Source organism: Felis catus, chromosome D2, assembly GCF_018350175.1.
Source record: "Felis catus isolate Fca126 chromosome D2, F.catus_Fca126_mat1.0, whole genome shotgun sequence".
NCBI lineage: Eukaryota > Metazoa > Chordata > Mammalia > Carnivora > Felidae > Felis > Felis catus.
The window spans coordinates 73,160,868-73,186,953 of record NC_058378.1 but is presented as its reverse complement, the minus strand read 5'-3'; the positions used below and the strand labels follow the sequence as shown (position 1 = coordinate 73,186,953).

Genomic DNA, 26,086 nt, shown 5'->3' with positions numbered 1-26,086 from the left:
CACTGATGACTCAACCTACTTTGACCAAAGACACACGAGTGACTCCAGCCAAGAACAGAAGAAGTACCCAGCTAACCTGGAGATTTGGGTTTAAATATATGCCTCCTGTTTAACAAGCCAGTAGCTAACCAGTACAGCAACCCAGCCCAGTCAGGCCAATGATTCAGAGAGAGAGCAGTTCTCATTGCCTGACCATCTCCATTCTTGGGTACACAGCATCACATGAGGGTGTACTCTTTCTTAATACAGTGAGGAAACTCCCACATCATCAATAGACACTGTGCCCTGATGCACTGGCTCCTATTAAATGCCCTGGTGGATTAAATTGGACTAATCCCCTGGCAAGATGAAGGTCTAAGCCTTTAAAGTCTCTTTGACTAATTAATCCATTCTGAAGCCGATAGAAAGATTTCTTTAAACAACATTGACAACTGAAATCATGTATACTGAATGAACTTAGATCTTGAGGGAATTAGGCAGGGTTCATATGTGCACAAATCTAGAGATGTCTTTGGAAACTATGACTTCATTTCTACCAGTTTTCTTGTCTTCATTGTGTATGGTCTTTGAAGGTCACAGAGTCAAGACTGAAGTTGCCAGCTCTCATCTGCCATGTCCACATGTCCAGGTGGAGCCAAATAGCTGGTTTTCTCCAGCCACTAAGCTCTGTCCTTATTTTCTCCTTCAATCTCAGATTCAGAATGTGCTGATACCTTGTCATCTTGTAAGGGAATAATCTTCTGAAGAGAAGGGTTGGCTCAAACTGGGTTTTCAGAACCCTTGAAGTCCAAAGAGGTTTTGGTCCTGAGAAAGCTGTTTTCTAAGTCTTTTCTATAGTCTGGACACTCACACACATCAACTGAACCACATTGCTAAACATTCCTTGTACTGGAAGAATTTGTCCTTGTGTGTTGTTGTAATGGAACTGGATGTAAGGTTTTGCCTTATCATCAGTCAACTCTTGACTTCTTTTTTTTTTTTTTTTTTAAATCAGGGATTCCCTGTCTGTGGGATGTGAACTCAGCTGCTGAGTGTAGCCCAGACTTCCCCAGTCCTTCCCAAACCCATCGGTAGGTCCCATCAGTTCATGTGGGCTAACAAGAAAAAGTCTGGGGCCACACAGATCCTGGTGTCCCTTGGAGAGCATTATGCCCCAAAGTCTGAACCCCCTGTCTTACCTACTTTATGAAGGCTTTCTCCTTCCTACCCCTTCCCTCAGCCTCTCTCCCCAACTTCTCTGTCTTCCCAAAGCACCTCATACTTTCTGACACTGCTTTATAACTCTTTCCCTGTCCAGTTCCTTCACCAGACTATAAGCTCCTGGCAAGGTGAGGAATGTGTTATTTATTTCACATCCTTAGTGCCAAGACCAATGTCTGAAATATGGTAATGGCGATTCCATGACTCTTTGTTAAATTAAATAATGTACTTAATTTTAGTTCTAATGAGGAAATGACCAAGCTGACATCACTTCCAGAGAAACCTGAAAAGGAACAAGGTGGGATGCTGTGGTAGCCACAGAGTGTGCCACTCAGATCCTTTTAGGAGCATCTGCTGCAGGAGCCCAGATGCCACCCATTGGACCCACCGTGGCACAGAAACAGAGGCTACGCTCTGCCAACTGTCCCCAGCCAATGACTATGACACAGGTACCAGAGACCATCCACTCCTACCTGAAGTACAATTACTACAAAGGGCCGCCTTCATTTGGGGACTCTCCATGAACCTGGCCAAGATTTTCTCAGAACTTTGCTGAGGACTGAGACTCTTTCAACCCAATCTTTCCTTCCCTCTCTCCTCTCATGGGTGTCGGACCTGCATTGCAATAAGACGGTTCTCCCTGCCTGCTCTCATTTTGTCCTTTTTCTTCTTCATAGACATTTCCCTGAATAAATCTTTTGTATCTCTGATCCCATCTTGGGGTCTGCTTCTCAGAAGACCCCACTGATGGGGGGGGTCACCTGGGTGACTCAGTTGGTTAAGCGTCTGACTTCGCTTAGGTCCTGATCTTATGATTTGTGAATTCAAGCCCCACGTTGGGCTCACTGCTGTCAGCGCAAAGCCTACTTTAGATCCTCTCTTTTCCTCTCTCTTCCTCTTCCCCACTCATTCTCTCTCTCTCTCAAAAATAAATAAAAACATTAAAAAGAAGAAGAAGACCCCACTGACATAAGCATAGAAACAGATCAGGAAAAGAAAAAGAGAAAAGTTCAGGCTAGAACCAGAGACAATGTTCATCCACCTCTGGCTAAAGTCTCATCTGTACCTTAGAGCAGAGAAGTTGGTAATAAACCTTATATGTAACCTACACGAGGCTTGAATATGATTTATTACTTAGAGTTGTGTATGTGACACGTGTGTGTGCACGTATGTGTGTGCATATGTGCTGAAGCGAACTGTCTGTTGGGTGTAAATTTATGTAATTCATGTGGATTCCCTTCTTCTCAGCTAATTTTTATTGCTGCTATCTTTGTGGCTCAAGATAAAAAGAATCATTTTGAGTCTTTGAAGAGGGATGCATGAATTAGCTTGGATTCAAATGATGTCTAAATAGTAGAGGCAGGAAATAATTATTTTAACAGTTGGAGTCCAAGTTCCTTTTAGGGCAGGATGGCCTTTATTTAGAAAATATTCCATGATCCACTTTGGCTGGAGAAGATGAGTTTCCAAAGGCATGGTCTCCAATACTTGAAAACCCTGGTAAGTCCCTCTGCACAAGATAGGGTCAGGAGTTTGGGAGAGGGATAAAAGTCAAATAGGGGTCTAGAGAAGTTGAGGGGGTATTTTTAGGCGGCACAGTGGTTCTGGAGCCTGAGGAAAAATGACTAGTGAGGGGTTCCCAGGGGCAGGTCGCTCACGTTGCTTCAAAAACAACACTCCTGTATGTCCGCCAGACTTCCAGAACTTGCCACCATTTATACAAGTGGCTTGTATAAATAAGGGGAGAGAAAAATCAAGGCGAGAGAAGAGACCATGTAATAGCCCTAGGAGATGAGCCCCATGAGGGTCCCAGAGGAGTGAGAGGTCAAATCTGCAGTTGCCATGAAGTCAGAAACTGAATTCTCAGAGCTCTTGAGATAGCACCACTATGGACGGGGGGACAAGTTGGATCTGCCCTAGGGTTAGAAAATAAGTTTTTATTTGGGGTGACTATACCCGTTCAGGAAGTACCAGGTAATTTCCTCACCACGCAGCACCCTCCCATAGTCTGCCGCCATTTAGGCAAACATTCATCCTATTATTTGCACTGAATGTTCCTATAAACCCTTATCATGGTACCATATATTAGCTTCAAGGTATTTGGGAAGTTCAAGGCAGTGGATACTTACAGCTACATAGATAGTAGGCAAAAACATGTTAATTTTTTACTTGCTAGATTTAGGGAATCTACTTTTTATATTTCTCCCACCTTTCCTTTGGCTGTAGTGTGTTTGTGTGTGTGTGTGTGTGTGTGCATGCATACAGGTGTATATGTACACAAGAGTGCTAGAGGGATTTGGGACAAGAAGAAATACCTTTGCAGAGTCTTGAATCTCAGCAGCTGTTACACAAAACAGCGACAAATCCTGGCATCCTGGAGCAGGAATAATGAGCTGGCCAAAGGCCACCAATAGTCCAGCAGACCAAAAGAGACGCATGAAAAATTTCACATCACAATGACCTTGGGAAAACCTAAATCCACTAGTAAATAGCTTGCTACCTCAGGCGAATTGTATGATAAACTCTGTGCTTCAGCTGCTTCTCCTGAAAATGGGGATAAAAGCACCCACCTTATAGTGTATTGTCAGAATTAAATGAGTAAATATGCGTAAAGCACTTGGAATAGTGCCTGACACCCTGCAAGCATAATGCATGTGTTAGGAAAAACAAAAAAGAAATGGAAAGAGCAGTCCATTGCCTTCTGAAAGAACATTTCAGAGGAGCAAGCGGAAACAGAGTTGATGCAGTTAGCTTTTAACATCCAAGAAATAAAGTCCAGCAAGAAACAGGTTAAAAATCACATGCTCAAAGCGAACCATTTATACATGGCTGGCTCATCCTTTCAAATGGATATAGAACTCTTACCTAAAGGGAAGAAAAAAAATTTGATTTGGGGCTCTAGGAATAGGAATATTTCCTAAAAATTTACTGAGACCAGAAATAAGTAAATGATTTGAGTAAACGCTTCTTTTAAAGCAATTAAAGTGACTTGCAAACTGTTTCATTATGATGAAAATGGATATCCTTCTTAATAAGAGGGTTTTTAACAGATGTATTTTTTAAGATTAAATTCTTTTAAAATCCTTTGTTCCATCTTGTTACTTGAGCAAATTTGCAGACAATGTTTTCATTCATTTCTTTTATTATTCATTATTCATCATTATCAGTGTGTTATAGAAAAAGTCCAGGAGGCATCCATAGTAACTATAATTAAAAACACTTATTAAGCACTCAACACAATTTAAGCACTGTGTTAATCTCTTTACTGGAAATGCAGGGGTTAAAAAAAATCCATGCATACAATGAAGACACCAAAGTTTACATTGTAACCATGACATCCACCCTCAACTCTGTGCTCATATATTTAGCAGCTCACCTGACATCCAAGTTGGATGTCTGATGAGCATCTGAAATCTGACATGGCTAAACCCTGTCCTCCCTCCTCAAATCTGTTCCTCCCTGTGCATTCCCCATTTCAGTCAATGGCATCTCCATCCTTCCAGGTGCTCTTGTCAAAGCCCCAAGAATCTTTCCTTCCATTCAGATATTCATTCCCCGCCCACACGGTCGACGTGTGTGGCAGAGGCTGGCTTCACACCTTGTCCAGGAGTGCACCCTGACTGGTATAAGCCAATCGGCACATTCCATTTCTCAGGCCACTGGCCAATCAGAGTGAACCTCAGAGATTTTGTTTGGGAAGATGGGGAGGAAGATGCACTTTGTGTCTCTTACTGGATGTGAAAGAGAAGGTCTGCATGGTAAGTGGCCCTTCTTCAACTGGGACAGGAGCTTGCCTTGGTATGAAACCATTAGGCACCATAGACAAGAGAGCACAGGAACAGAAAAGAAGTGGCTCTTGAAAAGGTCATTAAGTTGTTAGATCAACCAAACCTGAAGCTTCCCTTCCCCTGGGCTTCCCAATCATGTGAACGAATACAGTTCCCTATGGTTTATGCCAGTTTGAATTAGAGCTTTATGTTCCTGCAAGTGAAAGCATCCTGATCAATACAGATTAATAATTCTCAGAACAAGTCTTCATGTGTTGATCAACTTGCCTATACTTTGGTGAAACACAGAATGAAAAGCATGTTCACATCTCTGTGGCTTTGGCTGTATTGTTCCCTCTTTCTGGAGTGCCCTACCTGTCATGTCCTCTTGGCAAATCCCCACTCACCTTTTAAGACCTTTCTCTTTTAGGATATTAGTGATTGGACATGGCCTAATTTTAAATACCTGACTCTAGTGGAGTCATTCATTCTTTTCATTAGTGAGTTGGTCATTCAGAAAATATTTATTTGATATCCTACTACATGCCAGGCCTTTGCCAGATACATACAACATGTAACCCCCTTAATGAGAGATATGCAGACAAGTAAACAAGCAATTATGATATAGAGGAATAAGTGCTGAGATGGGGGGAGTTCCGGGTGCAGCAGTAAGGCAGTGGGACAGCCTCTAATCCAGTCTTAGGGGATATGGTAATGGATGTGAAGAAAGCTTTCCTGGAAGAAATGATGTCTACACACAGATTTAAAAACCAGTAGGAGTTAAACAGACAGAAAGACAAGGGAAAACACATCCTAGGGAGTGGAAGGGTTTGTGCAAAGGTCCAGCACCATCCAAGATCAAGGTCCTTTTGGACACCAGAAAGCAGATTTCTAGAAGGAATATGGTGAGAGAGAATGCTAGAGTCTTTGGTTCCTGGAGAACACTGGCAGGATTTTTGATTTGTGCTTTTTAGAAAGATTAAAAAGGCTGCAGACAGGAAAGGAGCCTGGGGGGACCCCACTGGGAGCAGGGGGACTGGTTAGGAAGCATTGGATCTGCTATGTCCTTTTATCCTTATGTGTCATCTTTTCTGAGATGTCTGATTACCCCCAACAAATGTAAAGATGGGAAAATGATAAAGGTTGGTACTTGGCCATGTGCACACTGGGAGGGGATCATCTTGGATCTGGAAGTCTGCCTTACGTGATCAGAATGACATCAGTAATATTAGCAATGGGCATGATGCCAGTGCCAAGTAAACAATATTCTCAAAGCTCCAATGCCACATAATAGGTATGTAACCAGCTTCAACAGTCATTTGTGGTTCTTCAGACCAACTCCAGAATTTGGGTTTTAATCACATTACACAAAAGTTATATTGGAAAAAATGGACATGGTGGCAAAGGAATGGATTGCTTCACCAGTAGATTTTATTAGCAGTAAGGTGCGGTGGTCACATGTCAGCTGCTCCTAACACGGGGTAAGAGTGAGCAGAATATCTTCCCTCACAGTTTCTTGACTACAGAAATTGAACCTGCAGAGACAAAACAACAGGAAGTCAGCTTTTCCTGCTACCCGGCTGGTGTGTTGGAGCATAAAGACAGCCTCTGTCCTCCCGAGTCTGAGCGAGAGCCACTCCATGTGCCCGAGAGCAGACATTGGCCAAGGGAAGGCAGGCCTCTTCTGTATAGAGGACTGAATTCTCCTTTCCAGTGCTCTCATGGCTGTGCAATAGCAGAGGGAGGCGGTGTCATTGGATGCCCCTAAAAACAGAGTGTTCATTTGTCATATCCTAAAAACACCTACCGAGCACTTGGCACGTCGTCAATCGATGCAACTGAAGAAAAGTAGGGTCAGTGGTATGATGAGAAATCAGCCAAAGGGATATTTCTGAGGTCCTGGTGTTACATTCACTTATTTCAATTCAATGATTGAATTGAAACTGACGAGCATTACCCATGAGACTAAACAATGCTCAGTTTGCTTGGAAGCTAATTTTCTTTAATAACATATAGAGGCATATGTCAAGTGCCTGGCACAGACAAGGTTCTGAGAAGATGCCTTTTCTCTTCATCTTCATTTCCCTCCCTGTGGTCTGATGGCTGGAAGGTTCTCAAATAGCGCATTAAAGGTTAAACACTAATCTTGATGAAGGACACAAGAGATGAAGGGCACACACACTATGTATAAATAAAAGTGAGCTGAATTTTTTTGGTGGCAGTTAGCAACTTGCTGAAGTCAAATTTCCTGCCCACGAATTATGGCATTGGGCCTTCACTGAATTATCTTCTAAGGGGATGAGAGTAGTCTCCCCATCCCATTCCCACCATCAAGAGAGTAAACATATTCATTGTCCCCAACTACTCTCCTGTGGCTTTGTCATCTCTCCTTCTCATCCCTCCTATCTCTCCTCTCCCCAGGCAACCAGTGATCTGCTGTCACACACAGTTGCTAAATGAAATCATTCTTTTTAACTTAGGGTCATGAAGCCAGATTCTCATTTTAACACATGTATCAAATAACACATACCCATCTACAAATCTCTCAAAATTATCCCCTTGAAATTCTGCTCTTTTTAGCAAAGAAACAGAAGCAATTGGGAAAGCAACTGTGACCATGATGTGGGAGAACAACTATAGATTTAACTTAAAGTAGACTTCCAGTGGGAATAGGATTGCAAAAATGACGCAGCGCAGCAAATCTCTTTGGATTTTTATTACTTACACTTTTCCGTCGTTTCTTTCCACCATGATCTTGGACGCTCCCACTCTGGGTAGAGTTGGGTTGATCACCCGGTTGTACCAAATAAATTTAACCTTCTGCAAATCTCCAACATCCACATCAGAGTCAAATTCGTTGGAGTGAGTGCTGTCGGGTTGGAGAGTGCCCCTTGGGAGTTGAGAAGTTAATGAAAACGTTACGTGAACATACAAAAATATACACATCAATATATACATATAAGGTTCTAAAACCAGCTAACAACGCATCTCTAGTAAGGTGACTGGTAGTACGTTTGCCATCCGGATGTGTTAAGTGCTGCAGACAGGTATGGTAACTCAGTGGCAGGTCATTTGCCAGCAATAACTCGTATTGCTTTAATGTCATCCTTACTTTAACAAAATTTCAGATATGTTTTGGTCACAATTCTCCCACAATTTAATAAGTGATGACATCATCATATCGTCTTTTGCCGGTTGTTTTGTGGGCAGGATACTGATTTACTGATTATAAACCAGATGCCACGCATCAAAACGGACATCAGTGGTTTTCTCAGGAAATAGCAGAGAAAAAAAAATTCTGAAACAGAAATGTATTCTGAAATGTATTAAGGTGCAAGGTAAAACAAACAGCTTAGAGTAATATTTTACTCACTTGAAAATTTCATATTGTTTAGAATTCCCTTTATTTCCAAACAAGGTCACTAGCACGTGTCCTGTAACCTTCCTTCCAGACAGCGTGACAGCTACCTTATACCTCCAACCTGCACAGGGTGAAAATATTTGCAAAATGTCAGCTTGTGCAGAAGATATTCTGAAAACAGGCTTAATTGGATGCCACTGCTGCTGAATTTTGAGTAATTTATATATAGCATTGTTTTTTTAAATTATTTATTCATTTACTTTGAGAGAGAGAGAAAGCATTGGTGGGGGGTGGGGGACAGATAGAGAGGAAGGGAGAGAGAATCCCAAGCAGGCTCCACACTGTCAGCACTGAGCCTGACACAGGGCAGATCTCACCAACCTTGAGATCATGACCTGAGCTGAAATCAATAGATGGATTCTTAACCAACTGAGTCACCCAGGTGACTCAGTATTGGCCGTTCTTGTAAGCAAATAGATACTCCTTTATCTAAATGTTCAGAAGGCAGATGTGGGGGCAGGGCAGGAGTACAGAATCATTCCAAAATCAAGAAATTTCAAGTAAATGTAAGTAAGTCATATATTTTGCTTTCAATTTCTTGCCCTAGCAATTTGTTTTTGAATATTCTAAGAACTTTATGTTAAAAGAAAGCGGGAAAATGGTAGAGTGTGACATTTTCATCAATTCCTTTTCACAGGTCTGAGTTGTCTACACTTATTTAAAAAATTCCATAATTTAGCTTTCCATTGCCATTGGAAATGTATTAAGTTATGGTAACCACTCTATGGTACCAGTCCATACTTAACTAGCAGTTTATGCCATTTAGAGCTAGCCTGGGTCAAACTGAGGAGGGGATTAAACTTGGCTTTAGTTTTTACAGTGCGGCCAACCCCTCTGGCTCCAATAGTTTTCTTCCTCTGTGACCCAGGAAGGAAACCTGGGGGCTGTCCCCATGCCTTACCATCCCTGCACCCTCTAATTCCTATCACCCATGGAGGCTACCGCCCTAAACACCTCTTCGATCTGTCAACTCCCTTCCATTCCCACAATCTCTGCCACCTCTCTCCTGGGTTACTTTTCTGCTTGTACAAAACCTCAGAATTTTCTTTAGTGAAACTTGGAAGGGTCTGGAGCAGAAGAAGCCCCCTGAATTCAGCACCAGAATCGAATATGAAGGAATCAATCTTGGTATCATTTTTAGTTCAGGCCCCCAAAACTCTGTTCTGTTGCCCCCGTTGAGCCCGAGTTACATTGAGCATGACGGCTTTTGAATATTTTTCCATGTTTGGGAAGAGTGTTTCCAACTTTTCTGCGGAAGAGCAATTTCACACATTTTCACCAAACATGATAAAATACAGAGCATTAAGGATTTAAGGCAAATATAGTAGAGACTTACGGGCAAAGTTGGTGGCATCACCAGTGTTTAGATAAAATATCTGGCCCACTCCGTTTGTTTTTCCAGGAAATCTGTCAGCATAATGACCCATCTGTGGGCAGCCTTCACTGGGGCAGGGGAAGCACTTGTTCTAGGGGAAATTAACAAATGATGAATGAAGTGCACCCTCTTTCTCCACGTGTTATTGCGATTCAAACATTCTAAAGCCAATTCTGTACTGATGGCGAAAGAGGATTTTCATAGTATCTCAGCAAAGGTTAAAAAGCATTTCATTAGTTACGATGATAAACCAGTGATTTTAATGTTCAATGACACGATACTAACAAAAATATTATAGAAATCATACGAAAAGGGAATTTAGATATATATTTCTACATATATTTTAATCTTGTCTCTTGCCTTTGTAAGTTGCTCAAGTGGCCCCCCAAGACGTCCATCTGCCTCCAGGGGTTAGAATTTATTTTAGAAAGATTGCAAAAGGAAGAGCAGAGGGGATGAGGAGCTCTGATATGCAAAAGCGGGCCCATTAGTAGGATGAAAGGCTCAAAAGTCAGGTTTTTCCCAAAATTTTTAGCTTCCACTTAGCATGTTAAGGTCTGAAGGATTCAGATCTAAGAGTTTTCCCAATGTGAGCAGAAAATGCCCCAGTTGGCCTTTAAGTCGTAGCTGTGAGGTTGGGGTGTGGAGAAGATATATATCACATAGAAAAATGTCCTCTTTCTGGGTCAAGGAATTATGGGAAGAAAAGGGAGAGGGAGAAACACAATGGGAGAGACAAACAGCACAATTCCTGCTATGGAGGGGCAAGCCTGCTCCGCAATGGAGGCGAGGGGCAGTCTCTTGGATCAATGAACCAGATGGGGACTGGGCCAGAGTCGGGGTCTGCATCCAGCAAAAACTAAGGGGAGACTGAGCCAGTCAGGAAGAAATGGCCAGAGCTATCTGGGAAAGTTGGCCAAAGCAGAAGAGTATATGTGCTGAGACATTATCTGCAGACACCAGCCACATGCTCATCAAAAATGCAGACCCCCAAGTTCTCCCCTCTGCCCTGCACACAAACTGACCACCACCCCCGTGATCACTGTGCCAATACCAGCTTGGGGGGAAACTGATGAAGGGGTCCAAAGGCTGGGATATATGCAAAACTGGTAACATTTTCTTTTTTTTTTTTAAGTATTTATTTATTTTTAATGTTTTTATTTATTTTTGAGAGAGAGACAGAGTACAAGCAGGGGAGGGCAGAGAGAGAGAGGGAGACACAGAATCCGAAGCAGACTCCAGTCTCTGAGCTGTCAGCACAGAGCCTGACATGGGGCTAGAACTCATGAACCACGAGATCATGACCGAAGTCAGACGCTTTAACGGACTGAGCCACCCAGGTGCTCTAACTGATAACATTTTCTTACAGAAGTGTCTGAGTAGGATGCCTGGGTGGCTCAGTAGGTTAAGTGGCTGACTCTCAATTTCAGCTCAGCTCATGATCTCTTGGTCTTGAGAGCCCCATGTTGGACTCGGTGCTGGGTGTGGAACCTACTTAAAATTCTCTCTTCCTCTCCCTCTCCCCCTGTCCTTTCCCTGCTAGCATGCACACTTCGTGCACACGTTCTCTCTCTCTCCCGGCCATCGTCAAAAAAAAAAAAGTGTATGAGCATCACTTAAAAGGTCTAAACATATTACTGAATCAGACTAAATTTTAACTGAATGAAACCGAAAGCTTCTTTGCTTGTTTTACCATTACCTAGAGATTGGGGATTTGGGAACAAGATAAAAACAAAGCTAGACCAAAGAAGGGGGTTGGTGTTCTTGCATGCATAAGCTATACTGCAAATAAAACATGCATATCACATACACATATAGCCAACATTTGTTGAATGCTAGTTATTATATTTTAGATTCTGGGCTAAGCAATTAAAACATAGCATCTCATAAAATCCTCCCACAAAACCTATGGAGTCTCCCATTATTATTCCATTTAGAAATGAAAAAACTGCCTTAGGTTAAGAATTTTGTTCAAATCATTCAACCATTTCATAGTGAAATCAGGTTTCAGACCCTTTCTCTTCATCACGAAGTGATACATCCTTTGTAACTATGACTTCACCTGGCATGTTACTTAAAATTTTATTTATTAAATGACACGGATCACATATTTTTCCTTGAAAAAATTTATAGTGAAAAGAAGAGCAATAAAAAATAACAGGCAAAGGGCACCTGGGTGGCTCAGTCAGTTAGGCATCTGACTTCAGCTAAAGTCATAATCTCACAGTTCGTGAGTTTGAGCCTTGCATCGGGTTCTGTGCTGACAGCTCAGAGCCTGGAGCTGGCTTCAGATTCTGTGTTTCTCTCTCTCTCTGCCCCTCCCCCACTCATGCTCTCTGTCTGTCTCTTAAAAATGAATAAATGTTAAAAAAAATAACAGGCAATAGATATATCACTTTCAAGATCACATTTAAGGTTTTTAACCCAGATGTCTAGCGAATACCAAGCAAGATGAAAACTCAAAATCAAGCAAAGAAACAAAAAACTTGATAATTATAAGGTTGCACAGAAATATCCACATGTCCATAATGATATAGTTTTATAGGATCAGCATTTAAGACAAGTTTTCCATATGTATCAGCATCCTGGAGCCATAGCTCAGATTTCCTTAGACTACTTTTTTTTTTTTTTTTGCTCACAATATTTCTAAGACAAGTTTGAACATTTACCTGATACATACTGGAGTGATAGAGAACAAAGTGGACATTTCAGCATATAAGCCTATTCCTCTAAAGTTCTCCACTGCCTTATCACTATTACAATAATGTCAATGTACTTCAATTAAAAATATGTACGATTAAAAGTATAAATAATGTGGCAATAATATAGTGACATTCACTGAATGCATGTCGCGTCCAGTGAACCATACGTCATGAGGATGTGATGGCTACAAAATTCTTCAGGTACAAAGTGGAATCTACTTACTGCAGAGAAAACACTGTAAGAGGCACAAGGGAATCCTGCAAAGCCATCGGGGTTAAGGATGCTATCAGAGTAATACTTGTAGCTTCTTAAGTGATTACAGGCCACAAAGTCACGGGTCCCTTGGAAATCAGAAATGATTTACACATCAGCAACAGATTTTATTTTTCCAATGTCATGATTAGAACACAGTTGTTGAGTAGATTTTTCTAATTAGTGTGAACTCATGGTGGGCACAGAACAAAATCATGGATACAGTGTATTTATGGTTTGTGATGTGATCAGAAGTTAAGTACTATTGAAAAATTTAATAGTAATGCCATAGCTAAACGAAATGGAAAAATAACTTTAGAAGGAAAAGACTGGTCCATATAGATATAAGTACAACTTAGTAATGCATTCCCTGAATTAGATCCTTGGAAAGTTGACTACAATTACATTTTCTTTCCTAGGGTCTCCTCATGCCCAACTTTCCTCAGTGAAAAGGCCATATTTTGTGTTAAAAGTCCTTCATTACAGAAAATGTGAGACCTGTACCAAAATACTTAGCAAATTTAGTAAAATGAAATACAAATGTTCCCCTAGGAAAATCTCTTCATGTCCATAATGGTTTTTACCTTCCCAGATCCCATCTATGTCAACGATCTGAGAGAGAATGTTCTTCTGACATCCGGGCATTTCTTTTCCTCCATTTGGAAAGAAATCTAGATGGCCTACGGTTTGGCTCATTCCAAACCCTGAGGAATTTTAAAATATGAGAAAGTTCATGTTACTGTATAGAGTCAAAACGCTCTAAAACACTCTACTGTGTAGAGTTAGTAAACATTCGTGGAGGATGAATTGCAGAACTCACCCATGTTAGGGATTATAGGGGCAGCGTCTGTGTGAATTACATCCACAAACAGGGCATCGCTGGGGTCCAATCGGACTAAGTCAGGTGTGCCCTCAAAGCAAGGTTCAGCTGGATCCAACCCTAAAGTAGATAGGATGTGTCATGTTAATATCAGTGTATGCATTCACCTTTCTTTGTTAATTACCTACCCAAGTGCAAGCATTGGTGGGAACCATGACTTATTTATGGAAAGAGATAAGGTAGTTCTTCCCTACCTTATCATCTTATTCCACTTTCTGTGTCTAATTCACTATTCAAATTATAGCAAATTTTTCTCAAACCATGAAATTTGGCTCTCCTTATGGATGTTTAGTCACTGGGACAATCCAGGCCACTAGCAACAGTTATAGGGAAAGAGCTAGACTCTGGGAGACATGAGACTCCTAAAAGCTGTTCAGGCTAAAAGAAGTCTTCCCTCCCCCACCTGCCCCACTCTCCTGTAAAATCCTATAAAGGCAAGGACTTCGGTATTCATGGTCACCAGGACCACAACTTCACAAAGTGCCTGGCTGAGTAGGCTCTTGTAAACAGTCATGGACCACGAGAAAGAATGTTCTCTCCAGCAAATTAATGATAGACATCTGGATGCCCCCACCAATCCAAACATGAACCATTTGCCCAAGGTATTAAAAAAAAGAATCAGAAGGTTGGAGACAGAGTGCAAAGATGGAAAAGAAAAGTGACTGCTCCCTGAAATAGTCACCTCTCAGATCCAGGATAGCAAAGTCTTTCCTATAAACTTACAAGGTCGTTTTAGGGCCTGAGTATATACAACATGTGGCCCCATTGGCCAGAAGCAATCAGTCTGAGATTTGTGGAATAATATTTTTTATCTAACTAGCAGCCTGCAGGACTGATCAGCCTGTCCTAACCACCTGTATCCTGTAACTCTTAGCTCAGGGTGGGTGAGGATTACGCTAATTATCAATTGCTGTCAAAGTGTAATATAATAAATTATATATCTTGAACTCTTTAGATTTAATTCTATTTATTATTTATTTTGTTATTTATTCTCTTTATTCTAGTCACGAGACTTGTCCTTTGTGAATGCCTGAAAACAGGAAAAGAGATGTGAATAAGACTTTCTGATGTTCTTAATTCAAATTTTAGTCACATGCAATATATGTGTGTGTATACACACACACACACACACACACACACACACATATGTTAAACAGATGGGGGCACTTGGGTAACTCGGTTAAGTGTCCAGCTCTTGATTTCGGCTCAGGCCATGATCTCATGGTTGTAAGTTTGAGCCCCGAGTTGGGCTCCGTGCTGGGCATGAAGCCTGCTTAAGATTCTCTCTCTCCCTCTCCCTTTGCCCCTCCCCTGCTTTCTCTCTCAAAAAACAAAAAAAAAAAAAAAAACAAAAAAACAAAAAAGCACAAAAAACAAACAAAACAAAACCAAACAAACTAACAAAAAACCAGGGCTCTGTAGACCAAAGATCAATATTAGTAAAAAATTCGCAAGTCCTCAGAACATACTGATTCCCGATCATGTGGCCCAATTCAGAAAATGCCAAACTGCCATCCGTTTAGACCCATGTAGGCAACGCTTAGTCCAATTTTTCAGCTTTTACTGTTTGACCAACCTGTGATTCGCCCAGCCGTCCCATTGATCCTCCTTCCTGCCTCTCCAGCTGCGTGGGCACCCAGACTGTGGCCAATGATGTGGACGTTGGAAGGTGAGTACCCAAATGCTGACTGTTTGTTGGAAAGAAAACGTCTTCAGAATGTTTTCAAATATATCAAAATTCAAGATGGCCACAGAAGAAGATTCCCCTCAAAACTTGAGTTTTAAGAAGACGTGCTGGGGGCGCCTGGGTGGCTCAGCCGGTTAAGCAGCTGACTTTGGCTCAGGTCATGATCTCCAGGTACGCGAGTTCGAGCCCCGCGTAGGTCTCTGTGCTGACAGCTCAGAGCCTGGAGCCTGTTTCAGATTCTGTGTCTCCTTCTCTCTGACCCTCCCCCGTTCATGATCTGTCTCTCTCTGTCTCAAAAATAAATAAACGTTAAAAAAAGAATTTAAAAAAAAGAAGACGTGCTGCCCCTTCAAAGCAACTGATTTCCACGGACTTTTCCCCCCCAGTTATAACAGAATATGGCAATGGTTTAACATTTAAACTGGTGGAAGTAGGAATCTCTGTTCTTTTACTATGTAGAGGAAATCCTCGCCAGGTATAAGGAATTGTTACCCAGCGGTGCTGAAGCAAGTATTCGGGTTAGAAAATAATAATAAAAGCATTTACTTAAGCAAATTCCGGGTTAACATTTTTTAAGGTTTTTTGTTACCAAATTAGATTAGCTTGCTGTCATTGTGCTTCTGTTAAAAACATAAAAAAAAACAGGGGCTCCTGGGTGGCGCAGTCGGTTAAGCGTCCGACTTCAGCCAGGTCACGATCTCGCGGTCCGGGAGTTCGAGCCCCGCGTCGGGCTCTGGGCTGATGGCTCAGAGCCTGGAGCCTGTTTCAGATTCTGTGTCTCCCTCTCTCTCTGCCCCTTCCCCATTCATGCTCTGTCTCTCTCTGTCCCAAAAATAAATAAACGTTGAAAAAAAAAATTAAAAAAAAATAAATAAAAAAAACATAAAAAAAAAAAAAACAAAAACAAGATAGTTTAACCTTAAGGTTGACGTTATCATGCCAACTTGTTTTTATATCATGCCAACTTGTTTGTAATTTATAACTGATAAAGTTCAAAGAAATGCTGGTGGGATTCAATAGAAACAGCCTACCTGGTTGCTGAAAGAACTACTTTATTGACTTTAATAGGAATAGAAGCCCAAATCTAGATTGACTGATTGATTGATCGATACTGTGTATTTCTTTTCAACCATGGGGAAAGCCAAATCTCAGTAGAGAAATGTCTTTCATAATTATCATACCTACAGCATCTTTTTTTCTTTTTTTTGAAGGAGAATCCCAGGGAGCAATGTGGATGGGCTTTTATATAACTTGGAGGTAGTTACCTGAAGAACTTCAACAAAATATGCCACTTCTGCCCCCACAATCCGGATGTTCTGTGAGGCCTGAGTGTAACCGGTTTTGGAGCCACTTTTCCAGTCCACGCAGATGCAGTTCACACTTTCCACTGTAAACAAGTTCTGATGGAATAGACACAATAAATGGGTGAATAATTGGGGATGTTTATTAATTAATAACACATTTGAGAATGAGGGTAAATTCCCTTCTCGACCTCTACAAACAACCCCAAACAACAAACCGAACAACAAACCCAAACCCCCAAACAACAAACACAACTTCTAGTCTGTTATGGTTATGAAATTCCTTTTATTTTTTTCTGTTTATTTATTTTTCATTTATTTTATTTTATTTCATTTTTATTAATATAATTTACTGACAAATTGGTTTCCATACGACACCCAGTGCTCATCCCAACAAGTTGAAATTTAAAGCTTAACATGTGCTCTGGGGTGCCTGGGTGATTTAGTTGGTTAAGCGTCCAACTTCGGCTCAGGTCATGATCTTGTGGTTTATGGGTTCAAGCCCAGGGTCAGGCTCTGTGCTGACAGCTCAGAGCCTGGAGCCTGCTTTGGATTCTCTCTCTCTCTCTCTCTCTCTCTCTCTCTGTCCCTCCCCCACTCATGTTCTCTCTCTCTCAAAAATAAATAATATATAAAAAAAAGTTTAACATGTGCTCCAAATTGAAGGTTTGGCCATAATGGGAACTGGATTCTTGGGATATCTACTGTAACACATAAATAGACATTTGCTGCAAGAAGAAATGTATAAAATGTGGTACAGTGGATTGTCTCATTAGATCATCATAAATGTCATAAGCCTACATTGTCCCTTATTAAAATGTACCCCACGACATTGCCTGTTTTGTTCACTGCTATATCCTCAGGGCCTCAAATAGTTCCTGGCACATAGTGGGTGTTCAATAAATATTTATTGGACTAATGAATAAATGAAAGCCTATGTTAGGACCCTCTTAAATAAATATACTGACAGTAAATGAGTAAGCTTTTCCATGATGGAAAGACTAATCAAAGTTTCTGGATGAACATATTTTATTATACATCACTGAAGAGTTATTTCACATAAAAGCATAACCCACCAGATATCTACTGGAAGCCTTGTCTGATGGGGGTCAATGATAGTTTCATGAATGTTAGATCTAGCAGGAATTTTGTCTGTTTGGGTGTATGTATGTTTATACGTATCTCCACTTTTTTTCCAAGAAGACATTCGGAAGAATAAAGCAATTTTATAAATCATCTCCAATTATTTTATTTTACAGATAGAAATATCCAAAGAGGGAAAATAGTTTGCTAATGTCACGGTTAGCTAAGTAAAGAGTTAGAACTAGAGTCTAGGACCTTTAATCTTCTAGGTTTTATTTTAAATTTATTTATTTTGAGAGAGAGGGAGAGCAGGGGAGGGGCAGAGAGAGAGGGAGAGAGAATTACAAGTAGGCTCTGCACTGTTGGCGCAGAGCCCAATATGGGGCTCGAACTCACGAACCGCAAGATCATGACCTGAGCTGAAACCAAGAGTCGTATGCTCAACCGACTCAGCCACCCAGGCGCCCCAACTTTCTAGTTTAATCCACTTATTTCTCCATCCTAAAGTAACCATTTTGTCAGAGCCAAAGCATGCAAGAAAAATAAATCTGCTTTTGGGATTTTGGAAATAAATTGTATACCCATATCTAAAAATTTACATCCCCTTTGAGCTAAGAATCATAGTCTTTTTCCTTCCCTGTTGTATAAAAATCTATTACTACCCTCTCCCCAGTAATCATCAGCTTTAAATTATTTTAGAAGACAAATTAAGGTTTTACTATTTTTGAACTTGTGACATGAAGCTCATTAATTTTGGCTATCGTCAGGATCAGCAGATAGTCTCTAGAGTTGACTCAATCCAGCCTTTGGCTTGAGTCATAGATAGGTCTGAAATTAAGAGTGTTCAGGAAAACCTTTGTGTCTTTTTTTTTTTAGACCTATGAAGAAATAACTGCACCTGTGCACCACGCTGGCCACAGAAGCTTGTTGAATAAATGAATCAATGATAATGTTCCTCAAGCACTAGCAGTTGCTAGGAAAAATTGTTCTCTTTGATTTTCTGTCTTTTAATTCTTCATTATAATGAGGCACATAGCCAAAGACAAATTAAAGAAAATTGGATCACTACTGTTGAAACAACAGAAGCTGTCAATGAAAACATACAGAGTTTTCCTAGATACTGCTACCATAGGAGATCAAAGAGTAGCAAGTGAAAATCAAAGGAAAACAATTAGTTTGGGCAAAATAAGTTATCTTAGTTCTTCAAATGGAAATTAAAGCCTCTTGAAAAAAATGGAAAGTTATTGAAAATACAATATTGCATCAGTATGGCAACATTCCTTGCTAAAATTTTGAAATATCTCTGTATTAGTTATTAAACAGCTACTACACAGAGCCAACAAATGCTTGCCAACCTTGCTTCCCTGACTGTTCCAGGTCCCTTCTACCCCTCTACCACCTCCTGGACCTTACCCAGAATCCCTAGGCCCAAAAGAGTCAGGTGATCCTCTGGTGTCATAGTGGCTAGCATTTGTCCTGATTGGTTGGGGCCTGTGCATTACTCATTGTTAATCATCAGGCTGGAAGCAGCCTTCCCTTCATTGATTACCATATCTTACCTTGCATATTTTGGACAGCCAGTTTTCTTCTCCCTTGTCTATGAATCCATGAATAATGAAGCGGGTTTTTCTATCTGTGTTGAAATTAGAGCTCATGATAGTTGATTCATCTGCAATAATTTCCTATTTTGAGAAGAAAAGTGTTTAATGCCAAGTTTCTTAGAGCGTCCAATAGAATCATTTGTACACGGAGAGAGATGACGAGTAGGAAAAGACCGCCAAGACTTGAGATCCTCGTGAATATGGATTCTCCTATTACAGGCAAGCTATTTGCAACCATCATCAAGCCACTACTTCCCAGACATCATAACATTTCTGCAGTTGCTTTAGTCAGGATAAACATGCGCTATAACATTGATGTAGGGATCTTGTTTTCATGCAATGGATGGCTTTGCTGTGTGTGTGTGTGTCTGTGTGTGTGCCTGTGTGTGTGGGTGTGTGTGTAATGTTGGGAGATTATATATGATATTGGGAGAGTTTATATATACATATATATATATATATATGTGTGTGTGTGTATACACATGTATATAACAATACTTAGAATATTTACTAAATGGCAACATAGAGGTAGGATAAGAATGACATTAAGTTCCAATCAAGACAAAGAGTAGCTGAATGGATTAAAAAATAAGACCAGTCTATATGCTGCCTACTAGATCATTTTAGGTCATTTCAGATCTAAAGACACTTGCAGACTAAAAATGTAGGGATGGAAAAAGATATTTTAAGTAAATGGAAACAAAAAGAAAGCTGGAGTAGCAATACTTAAATGAGACAAAATAGACTTTAAAACAAAGTCTGTAAGAAGAAACAAAGAAGGGCTTTACATAAAGATAAAAGATCTATTAAGTAAGAAGATATAGCCCTTCAAAATATTTAATCACTCAACATAGCAACACCTAAGTATATAAAGCAAATATTAATAGATGCAAAGGAAGAAATTTAAAGTAACACAAAAATAGCTGGGAATTTTAACATCTTATTTATATAAATGGATAGATCATCTAACAGAAAATCAATAAGGAAAGAGTGGTCTTAAACAACACATTAGAACAGATGGACTTAACATATATTTATAGGACATTCTATCCAAAAATGGCAGAATACACATTCTTCTCAAGCGCACATGGACATTCTCCAGAATAAGGCACATGTTAGGCCACAAAACAAGCCTTGATAAATTTAAGAAGATTGAAATCATATCAAGCATATTTTCTGACCACATTGGTATGAAACTAGAAATCAATTACAAGAAGAAAAGTGAAAAAAACCACAGACACGTGGAGACTAAACTATGTGGCACCAAGGGGTCAAGGAACAGTCAAGGAAGAAATCAAAGATGTAGTTAAAAACATATCTTGAGACAAATAAAAATGTAAATGCAATGTTCAAATATCTATGGGATACAGAAAAGAAATTCTAAGAGGGAAGTTTACAGTGACACAGGCCCACATTAAGAAATAAAAAAAAAGCTCAATAAACAACCTAACCACACACTAGATAACTGAAAACCTAGAAAAAGAAGAACAAACAAAGCCCAAAGTTAGTAGAATGAAGGAGATAATAAAGATCAGAGTGGAAATAAATGCAATAGAGACTTAAAAATACAATAGAAAAATAATAAAACTAAAAGCTGTTTCCTTGAAAAACAAATAAAATTGATGAACTTTTAGCTGGACTCTTCTCTTCCAGAAAAAAACAGAGGGCCAATAAATAAAATGAGAAATGAAAAAGAAGTTACAACTGATACCATAGAAATATAAAGGATCATAGGAAACTACTAGTAACAGTTATATACAACAGATTGGACAACCTGGAAGAAATGAATAAATTCTTGGAAGCATACAATCTTTCAAGACTAAATCAGAAAGAAATATAAAATCTGAACAGACTGATTACTAATAAGGAGATTGAATTAGTAATTAAACTCTCAACAAACAAAAGTCCAGGACCAGACAGTTTCACAGGTGACTTCTACCAAACGTTTAAAAAGAAGACTTAATACCCATCTTTCTCAAACTATTCCAAAAAATTGAAGAGGAAAGGAGGCTCTGAACTCCTTCTATGAGATCAGCATTATTCTAATACAAAAACCAGACAGATACTACAGAAAGATTACAAGCCAATATTCCTGATAAACATAGATGTAAAAATCCTCGACAAAATATTAGCAAACTGAATTCAACAATACATTAAAAGGATCACGTAACATGATCAAGTGGGGTTTATTCCAGGGATGCAAGGATGGCTCAATATCCACACATCAATCAATGCGATACACCACATTAACAAAACAAAGAATAAAAATCAAATGATCATCTCAATGGATGCAGAAAAAGCATTTCACAAAATTCAACTTCCATTTATGATAAAACCTCAATAAATTGGACACAGAGAGATGTGTCTCAACAGAATAAAAGACACATATGACAAACCCACAGCTAACATCATACTGAACAATGAAAAGCTGAAGGCTTCCCCCCACCCCAAGAATAGGAACAAAACAAAGGTGCCCACTTTTGCCATTTTTATTCAACATAATATTGGAAGTCTACCCACAGCATTTAGGCAAAAGTAAATAAATAAATAAATAAGTAAACAAATAAGTAAATAAATAAAAGTCATTCAGATTAGAAAGGAAGAAGTAAAATTGTCACAATTTGTAGATGACAGGATACTATATATAGAAAACCCTAAAGCCTCCACCAAAAAACTATTAGAACTAAAAAATGAATTAAGTGAAGTTGCAGGGTACAAAGTCAATTTACAGAAGTCTGTTGCATTTTTTCTTCTTATTTATTTTTATAATTTATTTTGAGAGACAGAGAGAGAGGGAGAATGCAAGTGGAGGAGACAGATAGAGGGAAAGAGAGAGAATCTTAAGCAGACTCCACTCTCAATGCAGAGCCTGATGCAGAGCTCAATCCACAATCCTGGGGTCATGACCTGAGCCAAAGTCATGAGTTGGTTCCTCAACCAACTGAGCCCCCCACATACCCCAATCTATTACATTTCTACACATTAATAACAAACTATCGGAAAGAGACATTAAGAAAGCAATCTCATTTGTGATTGCATCAAAAAGAATAAAATACCTAGGAATAAATTTAACCAAGGAAGTGAAAGATCTGTCCTCTGAACAATGACACTGATTAAAGAAATTGAAGGCAACATAAATAAATGGAAAGATTACCTTGCTCATTGATTGGAAGAAGTAATATTGTTAAAATGTTCATGCTACCCAAAGCAATATACAGATTCAATGCAATCTCTACAAAAAAAATCAATGGCATTTTTCATATAACTGGAACAAATAATCCTAAAATTTGTATGGAACCTCAAAAGACCCTGCGTAGCCAAAGCAATCTTGAGAAAGAAGAACAAAGTCGTGTCACACTCTTGATTTCAAACTACACTACAAAGCTAGAGTAATCAAAACATTATGGTTCTGGCACAAATACAGAAAAATAGATAACGGCACAGAACAGAGAGCCCAGGAATAAACTCACACTTCTATGGTTAATTAATCTACAACAAAGAAGGCAAGAATATATAGTGAGACAAAGACAGTCTCTTCAATAAATGGCGTGGGACAGCCACATGCAAAAGAATGAAACTGGAACACTTTATTACACCATATACAATAATAAACTCAAGACAAAATGTATGACCTGAAACAATAGCACTCCTAGAAGAAAACATAGGCTGTAAGTTCTTTGACATCAATCTTCGCAATATTTTTTGGATCTGTCTCCTCAGACAAGAACAGTGAAAGCAAAAATAAAAAAAATGGGACTACATCAGATTAAAAAGACTGTGTACAACAAAGGAAACCATTGACAAAATGAAAAAGCAATCTACTGAATGGGAGAAGATATTTGCCAATGATATATCTAATAAGGGGTTAACATCCAAAATATATAAAGAACACATACAACTGAATATCAAAAAAACAGTCAGATTAAATAATGGGCAGAAGCCTGAATAGGCATTTTTTTTCCAAAACAAGACATATAGATGCCAATAGGCATATGAAAAGATGCTCAACATCACTTATTATCAGGTAAATGCAAATAAAGACCATAAAGAGATACCACCTTACATCTGTAAGAATGGCTGTTATCAAAAAGACAAGAATTAACAGCTGTTGGTGAGCATGTGGAAAAAAAGGAGCCCTCATGCTCTGTTGGCAGTAATGTAAATTGGTGCAGTCGCCAATAACGAATGGTATGGAGGTTCCTCAATAAATTAAAAATAGAACTACCATATAATCCAGCAATTCCACTTCTAGGTTTTTATCTGAAAAAAAAATGAAAACACCAATTTGGGTATACATATGCATCCCTATATTCATTGCAGTATTATTAATAATAGCCAAGATATGGAATCAACTTATATGTCCATTGATGGATGAATGGACAAAAACGGGAGGGAGGGAGGGAGATGGATTAAATAGGTGAAGGGGATTAAGAGGTACAATTTTCTAGTAACAAATAAGACAGAAGGATGTAACGTACAGCATAGGGAATATAGTCAATAATATTGTAACACCTTTGTACGGTGACAGATGGTAGCTAGACTTATTGTGGTGACCCTTTTGTAACGTATATATTGTATATAATATACATATATATATATGATATAGGTATCACTATGTGATACACCTGAAATGAATACAATATTGTATGTCAATTATTCTTCCATAGAAAATAAAGTGAATCTAAATTAAAACAAAAGAGAGAATAATATCAAGTTAGTGGACTTTTTATAAATAAAATAGATAGAACTTAGTTCTGAAAACAATGAGTTCTCTTACTTCAAAGTTATTCGGGTTCTCGTTAGTGTACAGGAGGAAGCGGGTATTGACATCTTTTGGAGGCCAGGGCAATATTTTGAGGGGTCTTTGCGCAATTCCTGCCCATGGGGCATCATCGCTAAAGCAGCCAAGTCTTGGGAAGCAGATTTCTTTTCCTGTAATAACCCAGAAGCGTTTCAAGGACGTCAGTCTAATCAGAATGCTCTTTTTAATGGTCTCTCTGCCAGAATATGAGTTAAATTACATTTTGTGACATATTTACCCCCTCCATATTCCCAGACATATTCCTATCTAGGCACTCACAAAACAGCTTCAACATCCCAGGCTTCTGGTCTTCATTTCTACAACGTATGACCACCTCACTCCCCTCTGTCTCTGTCCAGCCCTTGCTGGGACTCGGTCTAGCTTCTCAATGCAGATGTCTCCCTTGGGCCACTGGTGCCCAAGAAAAGAGCAGCCTTGTATTTCCAGGCCTTGGTAGAGAGGGGTGAGGTTTTCAATTCCTCACAGCCATCTTCTCGTGTTGGGTTTTGGGTAGAGAACTTAAGCTTCATGCAAGTGCCAGAACATTATATATATAACAATACATTATAAGTATTTTGGCCCCCTATGTTTGAGGAGAATTTTGGATTCCTACGATGAAGAAGCTGCTCGTGAATAATCAAACAGAAAATCCATGGTTTGGCACAACTGTATGCTTGAATGCTAAGCCATAAGAGAATAGCACAAAGGGAGGGATGTCCAGGAGGATTAAGTCTGGATTATAGTAGTGGTAGGAGTCGTAGCCGTTGTGAGGGCTGCATTTGCAAAATGTTACTAGGCAAGGTACAGGTACTAGGCAAGACGATTTACAGGACTACGTAAGTCTCACAGGTATCCTGCGTTAGGGGCGGTATTATATTCCCATTCTACAGATGAAGATAGTGAAGCACGCAGAGGTTAAGAATTTTGCTCAGGGTAATACACTTGTGGCTGGCGGAGCAAGGTTTCAAACCCCACACTGGACTCCCAAGTCAGGGTTGCTAGATTAGCAAATAAAAGTAAAAGTTAAATTTGAGTTTCAGGTAGACAATGAATACTTTTCAGTATAACTTTGCCACATATTCATTTCTCGGAAACACTCGTTGTGCATCTGAAATTCAAATTTAACTGCATATCTTAGATTATATCTGGCAACCTTACTCCAGGTGTCTGTGCTCTCAACATGCACCTTTCTCACTCACACCTTATCCCCTAGTGGCTTGAATTCAGCCATCACAGACTTTTTTGAAAGTGCCAAGCAAGCAATCTCTTCCAGCACTGCATAAATATCTTTTCTTACCTACTACTGCTCCCAGCAGCAGCGATAGTGTCCAGATTAGCAGCATCTAAATAAAGTTAAAAATATGATTAAGTCTGACTAAATAGGTTTTTTAAAAGATTGGCGTAATTCAAGTTAAGTTAGACCTCTGGGGGAAATAAGTAAGTTCTAATAAATTAGGGCTTGGAAAATATGTTTTCCTGACTCACCATGGCAATTCTGTCAGGTCCCACACACAAGCAGATAGCGCCTTAAAGGTCCTTTTATAAGCAAACCTTATCTCTTTGAGAAGTTCCATGGAAAAGGAGAGGAAGTTCCAAGTACACATTTCTGGTTCTAATCATAAATAAACCAAGAATGATAGTGCAGGTCAAGTTTTCCACAGTACTTGTGGGAAGATGAGAAAAGGGTTCATACAGACTGTTCTGTCTCAATGAGATTATATAATGCTCAGCATCACCATAATTTCATTGTAGAGAAGGTTCTAGTCCGCCCAATTCTCTGTGCTGCTCTGTGGATATGTGTGAAAGTAAATTGTTTTCACAGATTCGATAGCAGCAGTCTTGAAAACAAATATTGAAAGCTTGACAGCTTGAGCAGTTTTTGTATAACCTTGCCTTACCTTCAAAAGCATGAAATTAGAAGCAATTCTTCAAGAGTGTTCATTACGATAGTCTATAGAACTAGTTTATTTCTCAACAATAACATGGAGAAAAGAATAAATGAACTGACAAAAGGA

General features: G+C 39.5%; 1 protein-coding gene across 1 annotated transcript; it reads right to left on the bottom strand.

Moving 5' to 3' along the window:
- Positions 1-6,376: 6,376 nt before the first annotated feature.
- On the bottom strand, positions 6,377-25,630 carry LOC101083211 (pancreatic lipase). Its single transcript, XM_006938207.2, has 13 exons — positions 25,557-25,630; positions 25,369-25,414; positions 24,048-24,202; positions 19,229-19,351; positions 16,551-16,685; positions 15,175-15,286; positions 13,539-13,658; positions 13,303-13,422; positions 12,689-12,807; positions 9,725-9,854; positions 8,341-8,449; positions 7,693-7,857; positions 6,377-6,502 (listed from the first exon to the last, which is right to left on the bottom strand). Exons 1-13 carry the CDS (start codon positions 25,557-25,559, stop codon positions 6,439-6,441), a joined length of 1,401 nt encoding a protein of 466 aa, XP_006938269.2. The 5' UTR covers positions 25,560-25,630; the 3' UTR covers positions 6,377-6,438.
- Positions 25,631-26,086: the final 456 nt, after the last annotated feature.

Coding starts and splice junctions, on each gene's coding strand:
- LOC101083211 (XM_006938207.2), bottom strand. Junction 16,686..19,228: donor GGCTGTCCAAAATATGCAAG/GTAAGATATGGT, acceptor CTATTCCATCAG/AACTTGTTTACAGTGGAAAG. Junction 9,855..12,688: donor CTTACAGTGTTTTCTCTGCA/GTAAGTAGATTC, acceptor AATTTCCCCTAG/AACAAGTGCTTCCCCTGCCC.